Genomic DNA, 21970 nt, shown 5'->3' with positions numbered 1-21970 from the left:
TTGCCTGAGTTGCAATGGACTTAACGTGGAGATAATTCAATCACTACATTGAGCACTTGACTGTGAAAGCGCAAAACAAAATAAAGAAAAAAGAAAAAAAAAAACTAAAAAAAAAAAAAAAACACCTTGTTTGAGGCAATTCTGAAATAACTTTTCGGGGCTTTGTGAGACTGATTCCATTTTCAGAATGATTCGTAATTTTCTCTCTCCTCTGTGTGTCTCCTTTCTCTCTTCTCTCCCCACAAAGGAAGGTTAATCCTAGTGATTTCATCCCATGCAGGAAACAGTAATAAATATGTAGAATTCATATTTTTCTAAAGGGAACTTAAACTGCTGCTACGAATTGTGTACAAGACTGGTTTATGCCACATGAACAGAGAATCACACATTTGTTTTGGTACTTTTATTCCTCTTTTTATTCAGTTGTACAGTACTTCCAAATTCAAAATAAAAGTTGTTCTGTATCAAACCATCTAAGCAATAAAATGTTATATTTAAAAATTAGAGGTTCCAAAACGGACGTGGCTCTTCTTGTGGGTTTGTTGGCACTTGGTTTTGAGCTGGAGGACATTGTGTGAAGCAGAGGTGCCCCGCAGAGCATCATTGCTGTTTCTCTTCCCTCGCTTGAAGTGAGAGCCAGAGGCAACACTTTGGCAACCACACGCATTTGCTGTTCTGTTCTCTGGTAGCCCAAACCCTTTGAAATGGTGCTCTGCTTTGAGGGCACCTTCTTAAAGTAGCAACTGGAAACAGAAGAGACCATGTTGGTGCTGATTATCCCGTGCAGGTGCTGGGTTCCAGTGGCGTGGCCTTCTGTTAGCTGCAGCCACACCTGTGCCTCCAACAGCACGGCACCGTGATGGAGAGGTGCTGGGATCTCTCTGTGTAAATGAAGGAGGTTTCTGCCATCCTGGTTTTGGTTTTGCATAAATGTAGATGGCTGTGAAGTCTTCAAGATGGCAGGGAAGCCACGTGCAATTGTCAAAAAAAGATAAATCCTTTGTTGTAGCTTGTTGGAGCCGCTACATTTTATATGCTTTCATATAAATAAAGTGCATTTCACAGGACGGTGAGGCAAAGAATCATCCGAGTTGCATATCCAGTTCTGAAGTACAGAGCAGCTGGGAACCTGCGTCTCCTTAACTCCTGGTGGGATGAGTCTTTCTGGTGGAGAAGGGAACCAGAGTCAGAGTTATAAACCTAACAGAAGGCACTGCATGCCCTGCTCCTGCCTGCCTTCCTCCAGCCTCTGGCACCCTCATGGCAGCAGTTAAAGCTCCCCGTGCACCTATAGTCCTCTGGTGAGGATTCACTAGCTAATACGGACAGGTTTTCTTGTCGGTCAGCACTGCCCCAGCCAGGACATCTGCTGAGGCATACTCCAAATAACCTCTGGGTAGGCCACAGGGATGGAAACAAGATTTCTGAGGGAAGAAAACTGCAGAAGATGAAGTTACTGCTGCACCTCAGGGGCAGCAGCCCCGTGCTTGGTGCAGAGGTTGGGCAGGCCTGAGCCCTCTGCCACCACTGGACTGCACACCCCCGTGTGTATTTACTGATATTGCAGAGCAAACTGGTAAAGGTAAAGAGAGAGGAATCCGATCGTTTGTTCACCATTATCCAGCTGTTGCCCAGCATGGAGCACCTGGCACTTTCTCTGTGTGAAGCAGCCTGAGAAGCTCCAGGTTTTATCATCCTCCCTTGTAATACAGGAAAAGATGAGGATGGAAAAACGCATTGGGGCTTTTAATGAGGATGTGTCTAACTGCTGGACTGCAAAAAAAAAACCAAAAAAAACCCGTGCTACAGTGGTGTCCTCCAGATCTGGGCTACCTGAGTGGCCTGCAGTTGCACCAATTCATGCTTGCAGATCTGGGCTCTGGCCTTTCTCAACATGGCCGACCTGGCATCTTGCCTCAGCTGAGGTCTATTACTGAGGGTGTGATTTTAGTTGAGTGACATCTCCCTCCCCAGGCCTGAAGGGACAATCTGTCCCACACAAGCACCAGGCATTGCTCCTACTTGTCCAGCTGAACCAGACGCTGGTGGCACATGCCTTTGGTCCCATGAAAAGCTACAGACTTGTTTGTCCTGCAGTGTGCACAAGTTTTCTTAGGACTTACTGGAGGATTGTGGGGGCACAGCAGGAGAGGCACTTGAGAGCAGAATTATTCAGTGTTTTAAGGATCTCCAACCAACTGCACCAGGTGCAAGGGCTGCAGCAAGACCAGCCCCAGGTGCTGCCAAGGCCATCAGCATCCCTATTTATTGGAGCAGGTGGAGCCTTTCTCCTGTAACAGCGTGGAGTGCAGTGTTCTGTGCTCTGGCTCATGCTCTTAGTTTACTTTCACAAAGAAATTGTATAGCTTCTGAAGGTTGTAGAGGGCACTGTGAGCCCAAGAAAAAGACAGCCCTTCCCTGAACTCACTCTATTCTAGCTGAGTTCCTGTGACTGAGGGGCTTCCTGCAAAATGTAAGGCCTTAGGCTCTCCCCACAGCTCTTCTACCTTCTTACTGCTGTCTAGCATATGTAATCTCAATGCTCAGCAGATGCAGTAAGGAACCTAGGTCACAGTTTGTGCTACTGGGAGCCACGTGGCTCTTTTGGTAAGGTCTTTTGGTGTGAGGATACTTCCAGCTGCTAGGATCCGTGGCAGTGCTGTGAGGTCAGCATGGTGACACCAGGGTATTGGTCTGCTCTGGGACAGTCTGGAGGCCATAAGGTGACAGAGGCTGTTGCACACAATGGGATACTGTGGGACTGCCATCTGCTTTGCTACTGCTGGTTGCCTGTAATCTCAGGTAAGTGATGCTTATGTACATATGCGCATTATGGTGTTGATGGGATGCCTAACAGGGGAATGCTAACTTGAATTTTCTGGGGAAGTGAAACATGGCAGAAAGCCTTGTGGCAATCCTCCAAGCAGCAAGAACTAGAAACAGCTTTCTCCTTTGCTGTGCTTGCTTATTTCTCTTCTGCCAGATCTGTGTCTTACTAAAGCTGCCAGTAATGCATGAGGAAACCCTGTATGATGGTCATTTGCAGTGTGCTATCGTGAAATTATTTGAGCTCCTCTAGGGCCTTTCAGCAAGGAGTTGTGAAGTAGTTTACAAACGTCAATGCTTGGTATGTTCTAAGAGAGAAGCTTGCTGGAGAAATGGCTTCTCATTGTTGAAGGCCAACCTGTGCTCACAGTCTCGGGGCCAGTGGTTAATGTGGTTGAGGCGAGTGTTGCTGTAGCCATGCTAGTAGTATGCTATGGGAAGGTTGGGACAAAATGTGCCTTGTCACCAAGCATTGTGGCTAACAGTTGAAGTGGCAGCAACAAGGGGAACAGCAAAATATGTTCATTTATAGTGTGCATTCACAAAAACACTTCTTATCGTGTGTTACACAGAACCAGCAGCTCCTCCCCTACATGCAGGAGTTCAGCTTCCTTTGGGAAGCTGCTGCAATCATAGGCTCCTTTCTGTGGTTCCAGTTCAGATGGCAGCTGAATGCTCTCATGTCCCACCAGCACCAAGGGCCTGAGAAGAATAGGTCTGGAACTTTGGGAGTTTTCAGTAGGCCAGTCCTTTTGAACTTAAAACCATAAAATCGCTAGGGTTGGAAAAGACCTTGAAGATCATCTAGTCCAACTGCCCGCCTATCCTTATATGTCCACTAAGCACGTCCTTTAATGCCACTTCTATGTGTTTCCTGAATACCTCCAGGGATGGTGACACCACCACCTCCCTGGGCAGCCTGTGCCACTGCCACAATACCAAGAAATTTTTTCTAATGTGTGCCTTGGGATGCTGATGAAAGCTGTTGATGTTCCTCAGCCTGCTGGAGCTCTACTCCTGTCTCACAGTTATACAGGAGAGGCTAATCCCTATCTTCCCACAAACTCCCTTCAGGGAATAATAGGGTAATAGAGTTTCCCCTGAGCCTCCTACTCCCAGTTCCTTCAGCTGCTCCCCCCAAGCCTTGTGCTCCAGGCCTTTCACCAGCTTCACTGCCCTTCTCTAGACACACACCAGGGCCCTGATGTCTTTCTTGTAGTGAGGGGCCCAAAACTGAACACATTACTTGAGATGTGGCTTCAACAGTGATGAGTACAGGGGGACAGTCACCTCCCTGCTCCTGCAGGCTACACCATTTCTCTTCTATACAAGCAGAAAAACAAAGGATACATTGCCCTTCTTGGCCACCTAGGCACACTGCTGGCCTATATTCAGCCAGCTGTCAACTAACATCCCCAGATTCTTTTCCTCTGTGCAGCTTTCCAGCTACTCTGCCCCAAGCTGTTGTGATGCATGGGGTTGTTGTGACCAAAGTGCAGGACTCAGCGGTTGGTTCTTAATGGGAAATTCACCTGTAGGTACACAACTGCATGTGGTATGCACAGGCTGGAATCAACATTATTTGTAGCAAAATTCTGCTATGGCATTCACACCAACTCTCTTGGTCTCAAGATGCTGCATGAACCCACCAGCTCACGGCTTTGTAAACACAGTATCTAATAGGGAGAATGTGCCAGTATGGTATGTGCTAACCTTTCCTTCCATCCTGTTACATGATGGTACAAAGAATGGTTAGGAAAAACTTCGTAAGGAGTGGTGAGGCAGTGGCACAGGCTGCACAGGGAGCTGGTGGAGTCACTGCTCCTGGAGGTGGTCAAGAACTTTAGAGATGTGGCACCGAGGGACATGGTTAGTGGGCATGGTGGGGATGGGTTGGTGTCTGGGGTATGTGATCTTAGTGGTCTTTTTCTAAGATGATTCTTAATGATTCTGTGATGACAGCTTAAATTGGCACCAAAACCTAAGTGTTGTTTTCTATAAGCAAAATTTGACTTCTAATTTGATTATTTTTTTTTTTAATAAAAAGCACACCCAAATATATACTTATTTATTTTAGGGTGATGACAGTGCTAGCTGTGAGATGTAGGTCTGCTTTAACCAATAAACACTTCTCCTAAGTGTTTGCAAGTCAAGGACTGCCATGTGTCACCATGACCTGGTTTCATCTGTTGCCTCCCATATATACAGGACTTAAATATGGCTACACACTTTACACAAGAATAGAAAATCTTCCATATTGCTAACAAGTCTAAAGCCTTACATGATTTGAGGTTACGTGTGTCAGGTCAGTTACACTTCACAGATAGAGTAAACCAAAGCACAGAGCTGTCTGTGTAGACACAGCAACCCATCAGAAGCCTGCACTGCAACACAGCTGGTTTAACTTTTGATCTCCTGCCCAGATTGTTATCTGCCAGTATCTCACAGAGCTAAAACCACAGCAGCCTTCTAGCACAGCTACATTAAACCTGGAGATAGCATTGAGCTAGTCAGAAAAAGCTGCCAAGGTTGAGAGATAAAATAAAGGAATGGATCTGGAGAAGTGAGCAATTTGTGTATTGAATGGGATTTTAGCATTGATGTGGAGCTGCCCACGGCTTTTAATGCATTTGGTACTGCTTTGGGTGAATGCACCTTGTTCAGAAAAAAAATTCATTATTTTTGAACTAAACCATTCTCTTCAGCAGCTGTAATACACCTAGTTAAGAATGAAGGCACTTAATTTGAACACTTAATTGAAAGTGATAGCATCACCTCCCAGGGTTCCTTGTGGCAATGTTTTGCAGAGCAGCTGGGGATGCTTTTGCAGTTTGTCACCAGATCCCTGCCCTGAGCAGGGCTTATGAGGCAGCCTCACCCAGTGGGAGACAGAATAACTCAACCCAAGTTCATTGTTGTACAGCAATGCAGCTGCTGTGCAATACTCTGTCCTCACCTTTCAGGTGCATAGGGCAGGAGGGTGTTACAGTGTCACAACCCATCATACTGCAGCACAGGAATGAGCTGGTGTGGATTGTGATGTATGGAACAAATCAAACTGGGTTCTATAGTTGTGAAAGACTGCCTTGCTTGTGATGTGTGAAGGATCTAGAATGTCCTAAGTCAAACACTGACTGTAGGGAAAACAATGCATCATAGGTTAGGGTTGTTAAGGAATTTATACTTCTAATTATAATCTCTTACTTCAGTGATAATGTTTGCCATACTGTATGCAGGAAGTCAGAGGATTTTACTTGAGTTGTTGCTTTTTCTTTCTGATGGATTCCTGCAGAAAGTGCTTTGAGACTTTCCTCCTTTCTATTTAGATTCCTGATAAGAGAACCAGCAGAGCAGTTGGCTCTTTCTGTTTCTCTTGAAAACTTGCTGGTGGACTCAGTGGTCAAGGTTGGGATTTGGTATGCTGTCAGATTAAGCTCCAGGCTTTGTCCCATGTCTTGTTTGTGGCCCTAGCACTGTAGAGCCAGGACTGTGACAAAAAAAACATGCTTCAGTGTTGTGAAAAAAGGGGATTTTACCCTCTGGCTTGTTTCAGTAAGAAAAAAAGACTTCAGCTAAAAACAGAATGTGAGCCTAGATGTAGATGAACATAGTCAAGAAGCAAGTGGATTTGACAGGCCCAATTTAAGGGGTAACTTCTACAACAGGAAACCCAAAGAGGCCTAGAGCTAGGAAACCAGATGACAAAAAGGAAGTGTGCACACAGTGCCATTACTATGCCTACTGTTTCAGTCAGTAGCTGTAGCCTTAAAGCAGTGCTCAGACATCAGTGACCAAAATATAGCACTACCAATATATTTTATCAAGAGTAGTTTTAGTCTTCCCCTATAGATGCTTTGGGAGATCTCTCAGCTGGCAGCTCTTGATGGTGGTGCTGACTGTATACCCCGCCCATCTGGTGAACAGGGCAGGAGCAGTTCTGCTAGATTAAAAACTGAGCTTATCTTCACAAGTCTTCTGCTCTTTCTTTGACAAGACATAGCTAGATACAGCAGCTCCAAGTTTTCTAGAAAGTACACTGCTCTTACACATGTTTTATAATGTTAATTAAGAAGCACTACTTACTGAGTACTGAGCAAGCTCTGGTACCCATGTGAGCTGAAGAGATGATGAACAGTGAGGAAAGAGATAAAGTTTCAGCTTCCTTTTCTGACTTGAGTCTTGCAACACTGGAAAGGTACTGCATCTCGGTTAATATAAGCTTATAATCAAGACAAGAAACATGAAAGGAAAGAGGGCAGCCTACTGAAATGACTGCATGACCGGTGTGGAAAAAGCAGATACCAACATGAGATTTAAAAACAAAAATCTAGATCTTTTCAGAGAAAAGAGAGACTGGGGAGTTAGTTACTTCTAACTGCCAGAGATGTAAGTCAGTCAAAGGGAAAACTTGGAAGTGGCTAACTTGCTTGCCTGCAGATGTAATTCACAAATATGGTCTCACTCCTTTGTTTCTCTTAGAACTGCTCGTCTGATATGTGAACTCATCTTGGACAACAGCTGTGATTTTAGAGGCAGCTGGACACAAGAGGTAGCAGGGAAATTATTTTAGAGTTAAGGCTATTGGAAAACATCTGTACTTCTTTGTACAAGGTTCCTTCTCTGCTAAGCACAAGCCAAGTTATTTTCTGCAGTTCTAACCCTGGGGTGTAAAAAGTCAGCCTCTGCCCTACCTAACAGTAGGTGAGAAACAAAGGAGAGCCTAAGTGCTGCTTTTGGAAGTGGCTACTGCATCTTGGAAGCAGGGGTCAAGCACAGATGTTACTATTACATAAAGATACATCAACAAATACACACTGGAATACTGAACCAGTGAACCACATTGCTTGAAGAAAGAAAAGGCTTGCTTTGTCACTGCCCTTTGGCTATCAGTTTACATTTATACCCCCTTGACTTTGTAGGAAGCCAGTGGTTCACAGCATCTTACACCAGAGTGTCCAGAGAGGCCTTAGGTGTACAGTAAATGAATGACACTGCCTTATTCTACAGTGACCTGCATTAATACAGGTATCCAGTACCTCACAACGGTGCAGGAAATTGCACTGCAGTAAAAGATTACAGCATCTAAATTACTTGCAACTAGCAAAGTAACAAAGTGAAGGATGAGCAAGAGAACAGATTTCCATACTGACTGCTTTGTCACAGCATTAGTGAGAATCCACACCTACACAGAAGATGTAATAAGGTATTGGATTAATCAAACTTACCTTGCTTATGGATTAGTTTGCCCTTTTCCAAGAGGTCCTACCTCATCCTCTGCTTAGATGCAGCCTACCTCCCTGAACTGGTATTTTCAATACTGCTGCCTGCAATGTTCTTTGCTCAGACAATGGTACAAATCTTAAAGCTATGGGGATTTGGCTTTGTTAGCACTCTGCTTCACCTGCCTTTAATCATCTTAACAGATCCTTTCCTCACTGCCTGTAGGTTATTCCATGTGGGAATGCAGCACTATGGCTCAGTTCTTAAACTGATTAGAGTGATTCTTCTCAGGCTCTCCCTTATTCTTCTTCAAGAAGGGCATCTTAATTCTGTCTGCTGTTCAGAATGCCACAAAATACCTCCTTGTCATTCTTCTCATTCCAAATGCATTTGCAAAATGGCTTCCCAGCCTATTTTCATTCTTCTTGAGCATTTGCTACTAGAAGTTGCTTATCAAGGAAGAGAGCACCCAGGTACCACTCAGGCTTTTTGGTGCCATATTCATGCTTTATTTAAAAAAAAAAAAAAAAACAACACAGCTACAAGATGCTAAGAAAACTTCAAGTTTACAAAATACTTGCAGCCACTTTAAGAGATCTGATCTCACTTATAAATGAAAACATCACCTGCTGGTTAACTTAATTCAGTTGCAATACATCATCTGAACTTAATCATCCAAAACAATCAGTCATTCTTAAATTCTGTTGATTGTGTGTACAAGAACAATCATCTGTATCACTTTGATTAAAAAAGTCCCTGGGAAAATTTAGAGTTACATGGAAAAGTGTGAGAGGAGAACTTATTAAAGCCCACCTTTGGCTCCTGCAGAAACTGGATGAGCATGCATTCATTCTGGCTTCGCTCTCCCCTGTAAGTGGATTGTAATTCCTCTGCATATTTAAGAGAAGTCTTACTGAAGCTGCTCAGCTCTTTCCAGTGAGGGAAAGAAACTGACAGAACATGAACCTGTATAGTTGCCATCACACTACATCAGTGCTATGTCTTACTAGCTTTATGGAAGCATGTTGTGCAAGTCTCAAGTAGCTTCGAAACACTCCAGAAACAGCCCTTGGTCACTCCTATGAGGTAGGTGCTGTCTTCCCTTCAGAGGAGAAAGAACAGACTTAACTGCTGCCCAGCACACCAGGCACACTGAAAAACATAACTAGCCTACATTAAATGACTTCCCACTACTTCCCTGAATTCAGAGCTTTCAAATGCAACATTTTGTTTAGCACCATGCATACCAGAAATAAAAACAGTGAATGATGCTTTAGATTGCATCCATTCCAAGATATTCAGCCTACCTGAACTCAGGTGTTCAGCCCACCTGTTTCCAAGTAAGCTGAAGTAGGGCCATCCTTACCATGTTTCACTCAACTCCACAGCCTACAACTGAACTATTTTGTAAATAAATGATCAAAGCTTAATCCTTTCATCTGAAAGCTGCCACTCATCTTTCTCAAATTAGATGATATTGGAAAAAAGCTTTTCACAAAGACAGTGTAGTACAGAAGACTACAAGTATTAAAGTACAATTCAGATGTAGCCAATTAATGCTTAGCTATTAGCACAGACGAAACAATGCAGTGCTTTTTTTTTCCTGACCCCACAGGCAGCCTTGTGAAACCTTCATAATTTCCCTAATTAGTTTATGAAATATGAGAAATGAATTAATAGCTGCCTTTCATACTAGGGCCGTAATTTCTTCTGTAGTCTAAAAGCATCTCTTTCCAGTAAGATCTTTCACAGCTCTTACTCCCCATAACCCCACATGAACAGGTGTGTGACAGTGCAACGAACTGGCAAGGAACTCAGCTGATGATAGCATGCTGGATTACACAAGTGCTTATGCCACCAGAAGTGAAGGGGCAGCACAGACACAAGCAGAACTGCTACTGGCTCCATGTTGGAGTGAATGAAACTATACCCTGCTCAGCTATTTATTGGTATTAAGCAATATTATGTAATGACATTAAATACCACCTATGGCTAAGCTATTTAGTTTCAAAACTGAGTAGAAAATTCAAGTATCAAAATGAAAATGACTACACTCCCAGCCACAATGCAATAACCACTTTCTCTCATTTGTAAGAAGCTGAGTGTAATGGACACACTTGCTAGAAAGAACGTTAAGAGATGCTGAAGTTCAACTGCTACCACACTAGAATGAAGCTTGGTTACAGCAGATAAACACAGTTTTAAACTGCTGCTTCATTTATCACAATAGCAGATCATTAGCTACTGTTCATATGAACTAACAGCTCCCAGCCAGGAAAGTTACTATGAACCACCCAAGGTCAGTGCTAAGTCCTATGATCAGTCTTATTACAACTGTCCAACTGTTAGCTCCTATGCAAGTTGCTGAACTGTTTTCTCTTTCATGCTCAGAACTCAAGCATTTAGATGTTAACTATTAAGTGCAGAGAGGAAAGCTGAAACCTTAAAAATTCTTCTTTCTAATCTAAGCACGATGCTGCAGTCCTATTGCAACTTCTCTGAAGTTCTGTTCAGTGTAAGATATTGAAGGACTAACTTGCTCCAAGACTCCCTCAGAGTTTAGCCCTTACTGATGAAACAGAACTTGGATATCATAAGTTGCTGTCCTGTCTTCTCATCCTCTGCTTTTCCTCTTGAAGCCCCACTTTACCTAGAGCAGCTCAGATCAAGTTATTATTGAGGTGCTTCCAAATCTTGAAATTTTGTGAAAAGTTGAATGCAGTTTAAGATTACCTCTTCCCAGAAGATGGGGGGATGAACCAAAAAGCCCATCTTGATTTCAGCTGAGATGCATAATCCACAAAAAGGAACAAGAAGTAAAATTGCGTATGTCAGCCCCTACAACAGCTATAGATTGTACCATACAATAAACCATTTATTACATGAAGGTTTTGCTGAACCAATGCAAGACTGAATATAGGCTTGTAAACCTACCACAGAGGCAATACTAAAGGCAAAGTTGTTGCATGTAATTTGAGTAGTCAGCTGTTACAAAGTTACTCAATTTGCCAAATGATCATTCAGCAATCTTCTCTATTAAAACTATTCTACTTAGACTGGCATGTCATGAAATTGATTGAAAGCATGACTAGGGGTTGTTCTTTCCATTCTATTTCCCACACAGAGATGAGTCAAGAACATCTCTGCAATTCATTCTGGCACTCTGTATAGTAAGACAGCGTGAGTACATCAGTGCAGGTAGTTTCAGAGCTTAGATGCCTCCAATATATTACATGATTTATAAGTATTGCTCAACTCTTGTTGGCTTAGCAGCTCAGTCCCTGCACATCAAGAACAGATCCAAAAGCCCTTCTGCACAGATGAATTTTTTTCTCCTTCCTGACTCTCATCTCAAATCAGTGCCTATTCCTGAACAAGCTCCCAGGTAACCTTCAGACACAAAGAACTGCAACTGAGATGGAAACAATTTGAGCTTTCTCAAGTACCAAACTGACTTTGCTTTATCTGCTTTTCTCCCCCTCCAATCCCTCAAAGTTACAAGCCCTGAATGCAATGGATGCAAATCAGCATCTGTGTTCCTGCTAACTGTGTAAATTGTGCCTCCACCACAAGGAATCCCATTTTGGCTACATACAACTTTTCTGTTGAAGTACTGAAGTAATACATATTTAATGGAAATGCTTCTGTTTCTAATGAGAAAACCAGGGAGATAAAAACTTAACTCAGAGTTGTCAGTAGATTGATCTAAGTTAGAGGTTTAAAAACTGTAAAGGTTGAATTTAACAATTTGTCATTTAAAAAGATTACTTGAAACCAAGTGCTTTTCTTATTCAGTTTCAAGTGCATGGAATACATCCAAGTCTTTGCCCCATGTAAAGCCCCAGAAAAATTCCACATTTTGATACAGACAGCATTCGAGTCTTTGTGAGAGTACCAAGAATGTACTGGAAAGTTGTTCTGGCTTATTCAAAGTTACTTGGGTAACACTGCAGAGGTACCACTATATTGAGAACACCTAAACTGTTGGAATGACTCAATAACCATTTAACAAGTTGGGTATAAAAAAATTTATGTAGTAATACCAATTCAGCACACAAATTCCATGCTTCACAAGTTCTGCTGCTGTGTAAGAGTTGTCCTAACATCTATGCAGATAAGTTCAGATGTTTAGGTCACTGCATGCCCAGGTCAAAACAGCAGCAAAATATCTACCACTACAAGCAGTTATACCCGATTGTGCCTTTAGAATGCTAACTGCACAGAAATCCAGAAGATGAGTGCCTGGAACAGGACTGGACACACAAACTTGAGTCTGTGTGTGCAATAGAGAACAAAGTTACCGAGAAGAAAAACGTATACAGATTCTGATACAGACAGGATACAATCAAGACAAATTGAGTCACTAGACATTCAGATTATGGGGAGGGGAAAATATCCTTCCAAGTATACAGAGGACAAGCCAGCATTTAAAAGAACTCTAAAGGCACATTTCAGGTAACATGGTTCTGTTAAGACCAACTGCTTACACACGCAGGCACAAATCTTAATGGCTCCCCCAACAATTATTTAACAAAAAAGAGAAGTGCATTTTCAGTAATATTAACACCATTCAGTTAAACTGTTCAGTCCAAATGTTTAGCAGTATTTTCCTTGTGCTGATGCGGACTCTGCACTACTCCAATCCAAAAAAAACCCAACAGGCAGGATTAGTAAAGGTTCAATTGTTGCACTAGTTAACATTTACTCATCAGAGCCCACTGATCTCTTCTGTGCCCTCTTGCGGGGCAACCTCCTTGGTGAAGCTTTATCTGAAAGAAAAAAGGCAGTGCATTAGTTGTCTCACCTATTTCATGTTAGTTGTTATATGACACTGCCTTTCTAGCACAATGCATCACGAAAGAAGCCAGGCTCAAGCATCTCAATGCTTTAAAAAAAAAAAAAAAGCAAAGAACACTATAAGCTATTTGCATCCTAGATAGTAACAAAAATAACATTCCTATTCTCTAACATGCAATTCTAAAGTGAGTTACTAAACCATCAGTTACTAATAAAAAACACCAACACTCTTGATGAATCTGCATGCTCTGCTGTTGTAGAAAAACTCACACCCAGTAATTATACTTTCAGAGAGTTAATGAATGATTAATTACTGGTTTTAGTTTACCTGCCTGAAGAATGTGATAGACCCTCCCCCTCTAGACAGCTTTGCCTTACATGAAATATTTCTATATTCATACAGATTAAAAAGTGTTTCAGCTGTGAAAAATCACACCTGTGCATAAGCCATCCACATTTAATTATGTGAATGTCACTTTGTAATCAGACTTCCCAGGGGGGAAGCCACGAAGATTTAGCTGCACAGGGCACCAGAAACCTGTTCTTTCCATTGAAACTTAGGGCAGGTTTACAATTGTCCTTCCACAGAGTCCTTATATAGGCAGTATCTTCAACTTTTGCACTGTCATTCATACTCTGTATGAAGAAAGAGGCGAGGTGATTGCTGAGCATTTGCTTACAAATGCTCTTTTTTGAACTAGGCCTGCTCACAATCATCTAGCTGTTCAGAGCATGGGCAAACAATGAGCACCCATGGTGCCATTACAGGCAATCAGTACACTCTAATGCATCTTCAACAGAAGAGGCAGGAAACTCTGAGGATCCTGAAGGCCATGTTTCTCAAAGCATTCTAGTGCAGAGCTCTAATTTAACCTAACTAGGAATTAAAAGCAATTAAAAACTTAAGCCTCATTTTTCCTAGCCTTCAGGTACTGAGATGAATCAAGTATAAATTAAGTATAAGCTTAAAGGGGGATGGGGGTAGAACTCAAACACTGACAAGATGAAGCTATTTCAAGACAGCTGGCTTTTCAGAGAGGTTTATCATTAGGAGCTTGTACTCCTTGCTAGACTGAAACATCTCAAATTTCTAAGCCTGTGTTTTTATACTGTCATTCCACTGTCTCATGTGGAATATACGAGAAAATTGACATTTTCCAGATGTAAAACAAGTCCTCATAGCCATGTAATATTAGTACAGTTAAAAAGGGATAAGGAATCAAAAAGCTTAATTCGTAACTGCCTGTCACAACTTGGGTGCAAGATCTAGGGCCTAAAAGCCTTTTATACTAAATATAATTGTCAGGATAGGATCACTCAAAAATGCTTATTTAATCAAAACTGGAGTATTTACACAATAAAAGTAGTTGCTGCAAAGGGAAAAGCTTCTTTTAGAATGTGTTTGTTTGAAATGAGGCTAACTCATCTCAGACCAGCCAGCAACAGCACATTAGTGATGGGAGTTTAAGACCCAGGAAGAGAAGTGTATAAAGCTACTGTACTCCAAATTGAAGCTTGTCTCTCACTGAACCAAGATGCACTCAACCATCAGACATGACCAGTCCTCCACCACTTCAACAACAGCCTGACACTACACCAGGGCAGAACACCGCACTGTGGGTAAGGGGGTCTGGCAACTGTTAAGAGCAATATTTTGCTCTACTGTTCAGCCATATTTTAACCAAACTACATCACTACAATATAACCAAAGGTATTACATACATGCCATATTTATATCTAAAAATATATAAATTTATATGCCTATAAAATATTTGGATGGTTGTATGCATCTGTTCTGTATTTTACTGCTCATGCTACACCACCAGTCACTGCATGCAAGGAGAAAGGTTTCTATCCATGCCTAATTATCACACAGACAATACATTTAGAGTTTCCACCCTTTATCACCAGGGTTTGCCTCACCTCTTCTACTTTGCACTGAAGCCATGGGAAAGCAATGACAGAAGAAACAGCAAAAGAAGTTAGAAAAATGCAAATATTTTAAAGAAATCAGATACTAGCTTTGTTTTTGGCATTTCAGAGCAAAAATTTAGTCGTTTTGGACATGAAAAATACAAATTCCAAGTTGAACTTTGGTGAATACACACCTGCAATCCTTATTTAGAACTTCAGTCTATAGGTAAGCTTCTAACCAACTTACAGAAACTTCCAGGTATTTAACTGTTAAAACCTTTTGTGATCCAGGTTTTGGGTAGAGATGTCATACTGCTGAAGAAGTCTATGAAGTGTGAAAACAACCAACTGCCATAGCCATTATCAACCAGACAAGTTTGTTCTGTATAGGAACAGGCTGTTAACAATGTAACCATTAAGCCCAGTGCTTTAGACAATTTCTTATTCCCTTGAACATATATATGTGTTTTGGAAAATCAATATTAGCTACTTGTGAAGTTAAACTATTTGAGTGCTTTATTTTGTGGTAGAAACTACTTACTTATTTGATTTAAAGTTTCCTGGGGAATCCAGCTCATATCAACATCGTTCTGATTTGATGTTCCCATCTCAACTTTCTGTACTGGTCTTTTTCTCTGAAAAGTCAAGGAACAGGTTTTTACCTTCCACAGTGTTCTGACAGCACAAATATTACAAGTAATCAAGTAAACAGTTCTTTAATAAACAAACTGCAATTGTTTCACTAAGAAACAAACTTAAGGTTAGTCAATAAATGATCCTGTCTTGATCCATTTAGCAATTTTTTCACCTAGGTTTGGTGTTAACACTCCTAAGGCCTCACAATAGTTATTCCACACACAGATGTTAAGATTTCATGCATGCTTAGATGAGTTCATTATACTTGTTGTGAAAAAAACAGCTGTCAGTAACCCAAACTAGATGACTGTAATGCTTTCTTAGATTGGCAAAGTATTCTTCTATGCAACAGAGTCTGAATAATAATAGTAATTCCATGGGAAGCTTCTTAGAACTACATTAAGAACTGGACAGCCATTTGCCCCCAGAGTTAGAACTCATTTATCATGAGATACAAAGAGACAGCAAAGGGAAGTCTACCTAGCAAGCTCTGAGTCAGCAGAGACTAGAAGGTAACAAAAGCTTTACATTCTGACAGTCCAGTATTATGGTAAAGATGATTCATAAAGATGATTTACTAGACAAGAAACCTACCAAGTCTTCAGTTCTCATTTTAAAGCTTCTACAGATCAGTCCAGTAACCCTTACAATCTTAATTCTCAAAGTACATCTTGTGAAGTTCCACCTATACCACTGAACACCAGAAGAGATAAGTACTTCTCCCTCCTCCCTGTACAGCAAGGCCCTGTGCTACTAACAACACAGACAATGCACCACTCACCTTCCTAGATTCTAGTAATTGATGTAGGCCAACAATAACAAGTAGACCAAGTCCAGCAAGGAACATGTACATGAAGATCCTTTAAAAAAATGTTAAAGTCATTAACTGAACATCGTTAGCACTTAAGGAAATGTATAAGCAGAGACAGAAACTAGCAATAGCTTCAGCCACCTGCTCACTTGATCTCTCCCAAGCCATTTCATACATGTGGGGGTAAAAATGAACCTGAAACCTGGGTGTTAACCAATGTTGAGTAATTATTCTAACTGATTTCAGAAACCGATCCTAACTTTAATATTTTGAGCAACAGAACATTTAAAGAACATTACATACGTAGGAAAACTACATGCGTGATTACTGAAATTTAGCACCTGCAGCAGCACTCTCAAAATATCATGGTTCAAGATGTTGGGACGTAGATGTTTGTTTTTTGACTGCTTTAACCACTTGGAAAAGCATTGGTGAACTGCTTATTCACTGATGCTATTCTCTTTGGCAAATATGATTTTATAGAACAGCTACTTTTAGTTGAGGTTTGGTTTGTTTGTTTTTGTTTGTTTGTTTGTTTTTTGTTTTTTTAAAGATCTTCAGGGATTTCTGAAGACCTTCTTTGAACTGATATGTTTTTAACATTTCTCTCCTTTGTTAGAATATTTAAAAGCAAACAGGCACAGCATATGCTTGCAAAAATATAAGGTATGATCAGGTCTAGCTGTTCTTCTAAGATAAAGCACTCCTGAAAGAAGCCTGCATCCAGTAGGGGAAGTGCAACAAAGAATGAGCACGAGTTCCTATATTTCCTACTCAAGGCATCTTTTAGTTTATATAATCTTGAATTATACTGGAGTGCTCCAGAAGCCAGTTGTTCCAGCAGAACCCAGAGCCCAATCCTATAGATCAGTCCAGTAACCCTCAGCATCTTCTATTCAGAGGAAAATGGCACAGTAGCACTAAAAAAGCTTAAAAGCTTTGAATTCCTATTTAACTGTGTAACAATGTGCCTTATTCCACACTGAAGTCCCCATAAAAATGCTGAAGATACCTAGTAGTAACACACATCTTAATTTGGGGGAAAATGCTCATTTTCAATTAACACTGCAACAGTCAAATGCCTTCTACACCATAAACAATATACAGCAGACCTAATATTCAGTAAATCAAAGGTATGAGAATTATTTTCATTGCCCCCTCATCAGTAACTTATTTTAGTACACCAACTAAATATTAATTTCCAGTCTCCTTACGTTTCTCCATCCAGTCCATCTTCTTTTTCAATAATTGTAACCGTTTGATTGAAGACAGCATCTTGAAACATATTACCCTATTAAAAAAGTTTCCACATTAAATTATTTTCAACACATACAGCTTCTATCTCTTCTTGGGAAAACTCTAAAAAGCAGCTAATCTTGCACTGTTCATTTATTTGCTCATGAAGTCAAGATTGCAGATGGGATTCAGGCTGTTAAGTTTGTAAACAAAGCCCAATATGAAAAACAATGTGGAATTGAAGCTTCCCTGAAAGCTTGAATTTTCTTCTTTAAATGAGTATAGCCCAATACTACACAATGCAAAAGCATTCTAGCTTCCATCACTAATATAACATATACAACATAAAACATACACATGTTGTCAAGTAGACAGCATGTTTATGCACCTACTGATGTGCTTAAAGACTTCAAAGGCATTCACTGTCTGAAGAAACAGGAACTTGACTAAGCAGTTCCATCATGATGCTTCTACAACAGCTAAAAACACTGCAATGAATTACAATACCGTGCTTACATTTGCATCTCTGTAGTTGAGATTGATAACCAATCCAAAAGGACGGCCACCCATAGGCTCAGCAGGGATGAAAGAGTACTCAAACGTTGCTTGTCTCTGTGGTGGAACTACTGTATTCAGGGGGAGAGCTGTGAAGTTCTGGATATAAAACTGGTAGTCTTGAGGATACCGGAACGAAGCATCAAGAGACTCAACAATGAAGTCTTCTGTACCCTTATTGGTGAAGCCTACCAGGAATTTCACAATGTTGTTTGCTGGAAAATCTGAAACGAGAATGTTTAACTATTAGAATTTCTCAGTCAGCATACACTGTCCTTGTTTCTACAGTCAGACCCCTTTGTGGTTTTTTTTTGTTTGTTTGTTTTTTTAAGAGCCTCATTGCTTTAACCAATAAACTCCAAGCACAGTAAAGAAAATGGTAAATTGGCACAGGACACTTACCTTCACCTTTGACAAATAATATTGTTGTATCAGCACTAGGTGAGGCCTTAGGTTCTCCTGACAAGTCTTCTTCCTCTTTTTCTTCTGTCTAAGACAAGAGACTTTTTTGAAAAATCCTATAGTGAACAGTGAAGGTAAAGACCATGCTTGCTTTATGAGAATCCCACATGATACATATCAGTGTGTCAAACCATACCATGACAAGCCTCAGTACCAATTCCTGCAACAGTAGAATTAGCACTAAGTCTGTTCTCCTTCTAGATTTGATCTGCACTATTTTCAGTATTTATCCTTCCCTAACTGACAAAGTCACTCAATTCAGCTGCATTTGATCATAATTAAAAGTTTTCTTACCTCAAAGAGAGAGTAAAGTTTTTGTTCAGGGATGGAAGGATAAGAGTAGAATCTGAGTATTCACTGTTCACGTCACTAAGCTAATTTCCACTTAGAAATCATGGATAACCATAAGGCAAGTGAGAATTGTGAGAATTACTTTTGCTACAGATGGAGTGTATTCAACTTTAAGTAGCATTATGTTTGCCTGGAAACAGATTTTTGGAGCAAAGAGAGTTTATGAGTTTATTTGTTCAAGCTCACCTTTGTGATGACTTTTTAATGAGGCAATTAAAACCCTTAGGGGTGTATTTCCAAAAGAGGGGATCAAGGAGTCACTATCTTCTCCATCAAATGAAAACAAGATTGTTTTCACTTTGAACTGCCTACTGAAGCAACTGATTTGGAATGAGTTGTACCGTTTGATTCACAGCTAAAACAGCCACATGAGCAGCATCTAGCCTACTGGACCAGATGTGCACACACCATTTGGTTGGGAAGCTGTGAACCTGAACTGAAGTCAAGAAGCTAGGCTCAAGGTGCTACACAAAACTACCTTGTTTCAGTGACACACAAAACAAACTGCCAAAAAAGGATTCCGTTTTATACTTTGCTTTTATACACTATTTTTTTTAAATTACATCTGTAAGGTTACTTAATGAATTCTATCAGTACAGAATACCTAGCACATCCTCCACCACTTCACAAAGCTGGCAAGCCATAAGCTCACAAACAGCAGTATGACTTAGAATCACAGAACAGTTACTGGGATTTCATTTGTATGGTGCAAGTTTTCTCTCTCCTAACCATGCCCCAAACTTTCTTATTTTATGCCAGAAATTTAAGAATTCAACCATTTTCTCACACAAGCCCCTAATTTTGCTTGGAGGTCTTTTCACAAACTGCAGTTCTGGTAGCAGGGAACCTGGCTGTCCCTCATGTGATGTCTTCCCCACAGGAAATTCAGGAAAAGACAAATCCTTTTGAAGCTTCAAGCAGAATGGAAGCTTAAAGGAGATTCTGAAACAGCTACTTAGAAATATCAATACTATTAAAGGCACACTTTACTGTGCATCTTCAAGCACTTTTGGTCCAATTCCTACTTATGAAAAAAACATTCATGTACAATTACCAAGTCTGTAGGCTCATCTTCTTCAACTTCAGCTTCATCATCTTCGTCTTCAACTACAGTATCTTCCACAGCCTCCTCATCTTCTGTTGCATCCTGAGCTGCAGCTAATAAGCCTGAACCTATTGAAACAAGATGCAAGCACAAAAGCTTTTCAGTATCTTCTTAACCAATAGAAAATAAGCAATAGAAAACTGATGCAGCATGCAGAGGGCAACCAAGTTGCCATGAAAGCTACTGCAATACACCGGTTTTTATCATTACAAATGTAAAATCTAAAGCGATTGCTATTATCAGTAACATAACTTTGGGAGTTGTGTTTCTTTTAAGACCAGCAAGCTTAGTAAATGATTAACTGCCCTTTTCATTTGCTGGTATCAGAACGCTACACTTTCACAGATAGCTATAAAACAACTTTACATTAAGCTTTCATATCTAGGAAAGTGTTTTAACGTGATCTCCTCAATGCACCAGTATAATAACGTGCTCAACAGAGCTGGATCGCCAGTCAGAAAAAAAACACAACCTAGAACAATATAAGCACAGTCAAGCACTTCATCCTTTCTCTACTTTTACGGTGCCGAGTCTCAGACATTCAAACACCAAACAGGGAAGACAGGCCTGAATCCAGCAGCCACAGGGCAATTTATGCCTGTATTTAGAGCATATAGCAGTCAGGCAGATGACTTTTATTCGTGTTAGGAAAAGCATATCCTCCTAAGAGCGGTGAGGCAGTGGCACAGGCTGCCCAGAGGGGCGGTGGAGTCACCATCCCTGGAGGTGCTCAAGTGTGGATGTGGCACTGAGAGACGTGGTTAGTGAGCACGGTGTTTGGACTAGATGATCTTACAGGTCTCGTCCAACCTTCGTGATTCTGTCATTTAGAAGATTACAGAGTTTCGCTGATTCTTTTTCAACGAAGCTAACGCTTTCCAAAAACGAAGGAGCAGAAATGAATGGACGACGGAATTGCGCAAGCCTGGAACAGCTCACAGCTCTGAGCACACACGCTAAGCAAACACTCAGAAACTTTCACGTGGAACAGAAACCCTTGACCAACGGATTCACGATTCCCACTGATGATTGGAAAAAGCCAATAAACCCCCCTCTCTCGGACTTTTTAGGGGTACGCTCAAAGACTTCGCCCGATCACACGCAATATTTAAGCGCGGCGATTTCACCCGCTCAAATTTCGCAGACTTCGAGCCCGCAAGTAACGGATCATCCAAACCCCTACGGCTGAGCAGGGCAGAAGCGAGCTGGACGCATCCATCCTCAGCACGGAGCCCACCCTCCCGACCCCCATCGGGCGCCAGGAGGGCTGATGATGTGGCAGGAGCGGGAAACGAGCGGGAAAAAGGAGCGCCACGCTCGCAATGACTGAGGCGGCCGCCCACCGCCCGCCCGGGCGGCGGCATGGCTGCAGCCGCCACACGGCGAACGAGAGCAGCGACCGGCGGTCTGAAGGACACCGCGGCGGGAGGGCCGCGTGCCGCCAACAGCCACCGCCACCCCCCCCCTAGCAGCAGCCCTTCCCTTCGTCCCCTTCACCTGCGCCGCTGCCCCGGAGCAGCAGGGCGGCGGGAAAGACGAGCAGGGCGAGCAGCAGCAGCAGGCGCGGCGCGCTCCTCATGGCGGCGGCAGGCCGGCAGCCCCGCGCCTTGCGCTGCGGGCGTTCTAAATGGCGGCCGCCTCCATCCGGGACCGCCCCGCCTCGCGCCGCAGCGGACGTGGCTCCGCCGGGGAGGAGCGGCGCGGTCACGCGGGCTTAGCACACGTCGGCTGTCCTCGCTTCCTGGAGCCGCCTCTGCTGTCCGTGCCCTCGCTGCGCGTTCCCGACGCCTCCCTCCCACGAGCCTAACGCCGTGTGGAGAGGCGCGGGCACGCGGTTTTCCCGTCACACTTTCTTTAGGTCTGCTGGTGTTTGGTAGTTCAGTTGAAAAAGCTTCACAGAGCGTAATGGGCGACGTCTTTGAAAGCGATGCTTTATTCCGGAAGATCTTTCCCAGATTCCCCAATCAAAAACTCAGCGAAAGCCCCAGTCCCGAAACAGCCCCCACGTTTTCTCTTTCCCTCAAAGTCAGAGAACAATCAAACATAAGTAACGTTTA

General features: G+C 42.0%; 1 protein-coding gene across 3 annotated transcripts; it reads right to left on the bottom strand.

The window, feature by feature from the left end:
- Positions 1-211: 211 nt before the first annotated feature.
- Positions 212-21608, bottom strand: SSR1 (signal sequence receptor subunit 1). Of its 3 annotated transcripts, none has more exons than XM_090136962.1 (9): positions 21411-21608; positions 19863-19981; positions 18398-18485; positions 17957-18219; positions 17419-17495; positions 16175-16253; positions 15299-15392; positions 12752-12815; positions 212-1160 (listed from the first exon to the last, which is right to left on the bottom strand). In XM_090136962.1, the coding sequence occupies exons 1-9, from the start codon at positions 21490-21492 to the stop codon at positions 1040-1042; spliced, it is 987 nt and encodes a 328-aa protein (XP_089993088.1). In that variant the 5' UTR covers positions 21493-21608; the 3' UTR covers positions 212-1039. The 3 variants fall into 3 exon arrangements, with proteins under 3 accessions (XP_089993088.1, XP_089993089.1, XP_031445189.2); XM_090136963.1 differs by having other exon boundaries at positions 212-1164; positions 21411-21604; XM_031589329.2 differs by lacking the exon at positions 212-1160 and having other exon boundaries at positions 8564-12815; positions 21411-21602.
- Positions 21609-21970: the final 362 nt, after the last annotated feature.

The sequence above is a fragment of the Phasianus colchicus genome, chromosome 3, assembly GCF_987193195.1.
Source record: "Phasianus colchicus chromosome 3, bPhaCol1.hap1.1, whole genome shotgun sequence".
NCBI classification, from domain to species: domain Eukaryota; kingdom Metazoa; phylum Chordata; class Aves; order Galliformes; family Phasianidae; genus Phasianus; species Phasianus colchicus.
The sequence above is the reverse complement of the archived record's forward strand: the minus strand, read 5'-3'. Positions and strand labels throughout refer to the sequence as shown.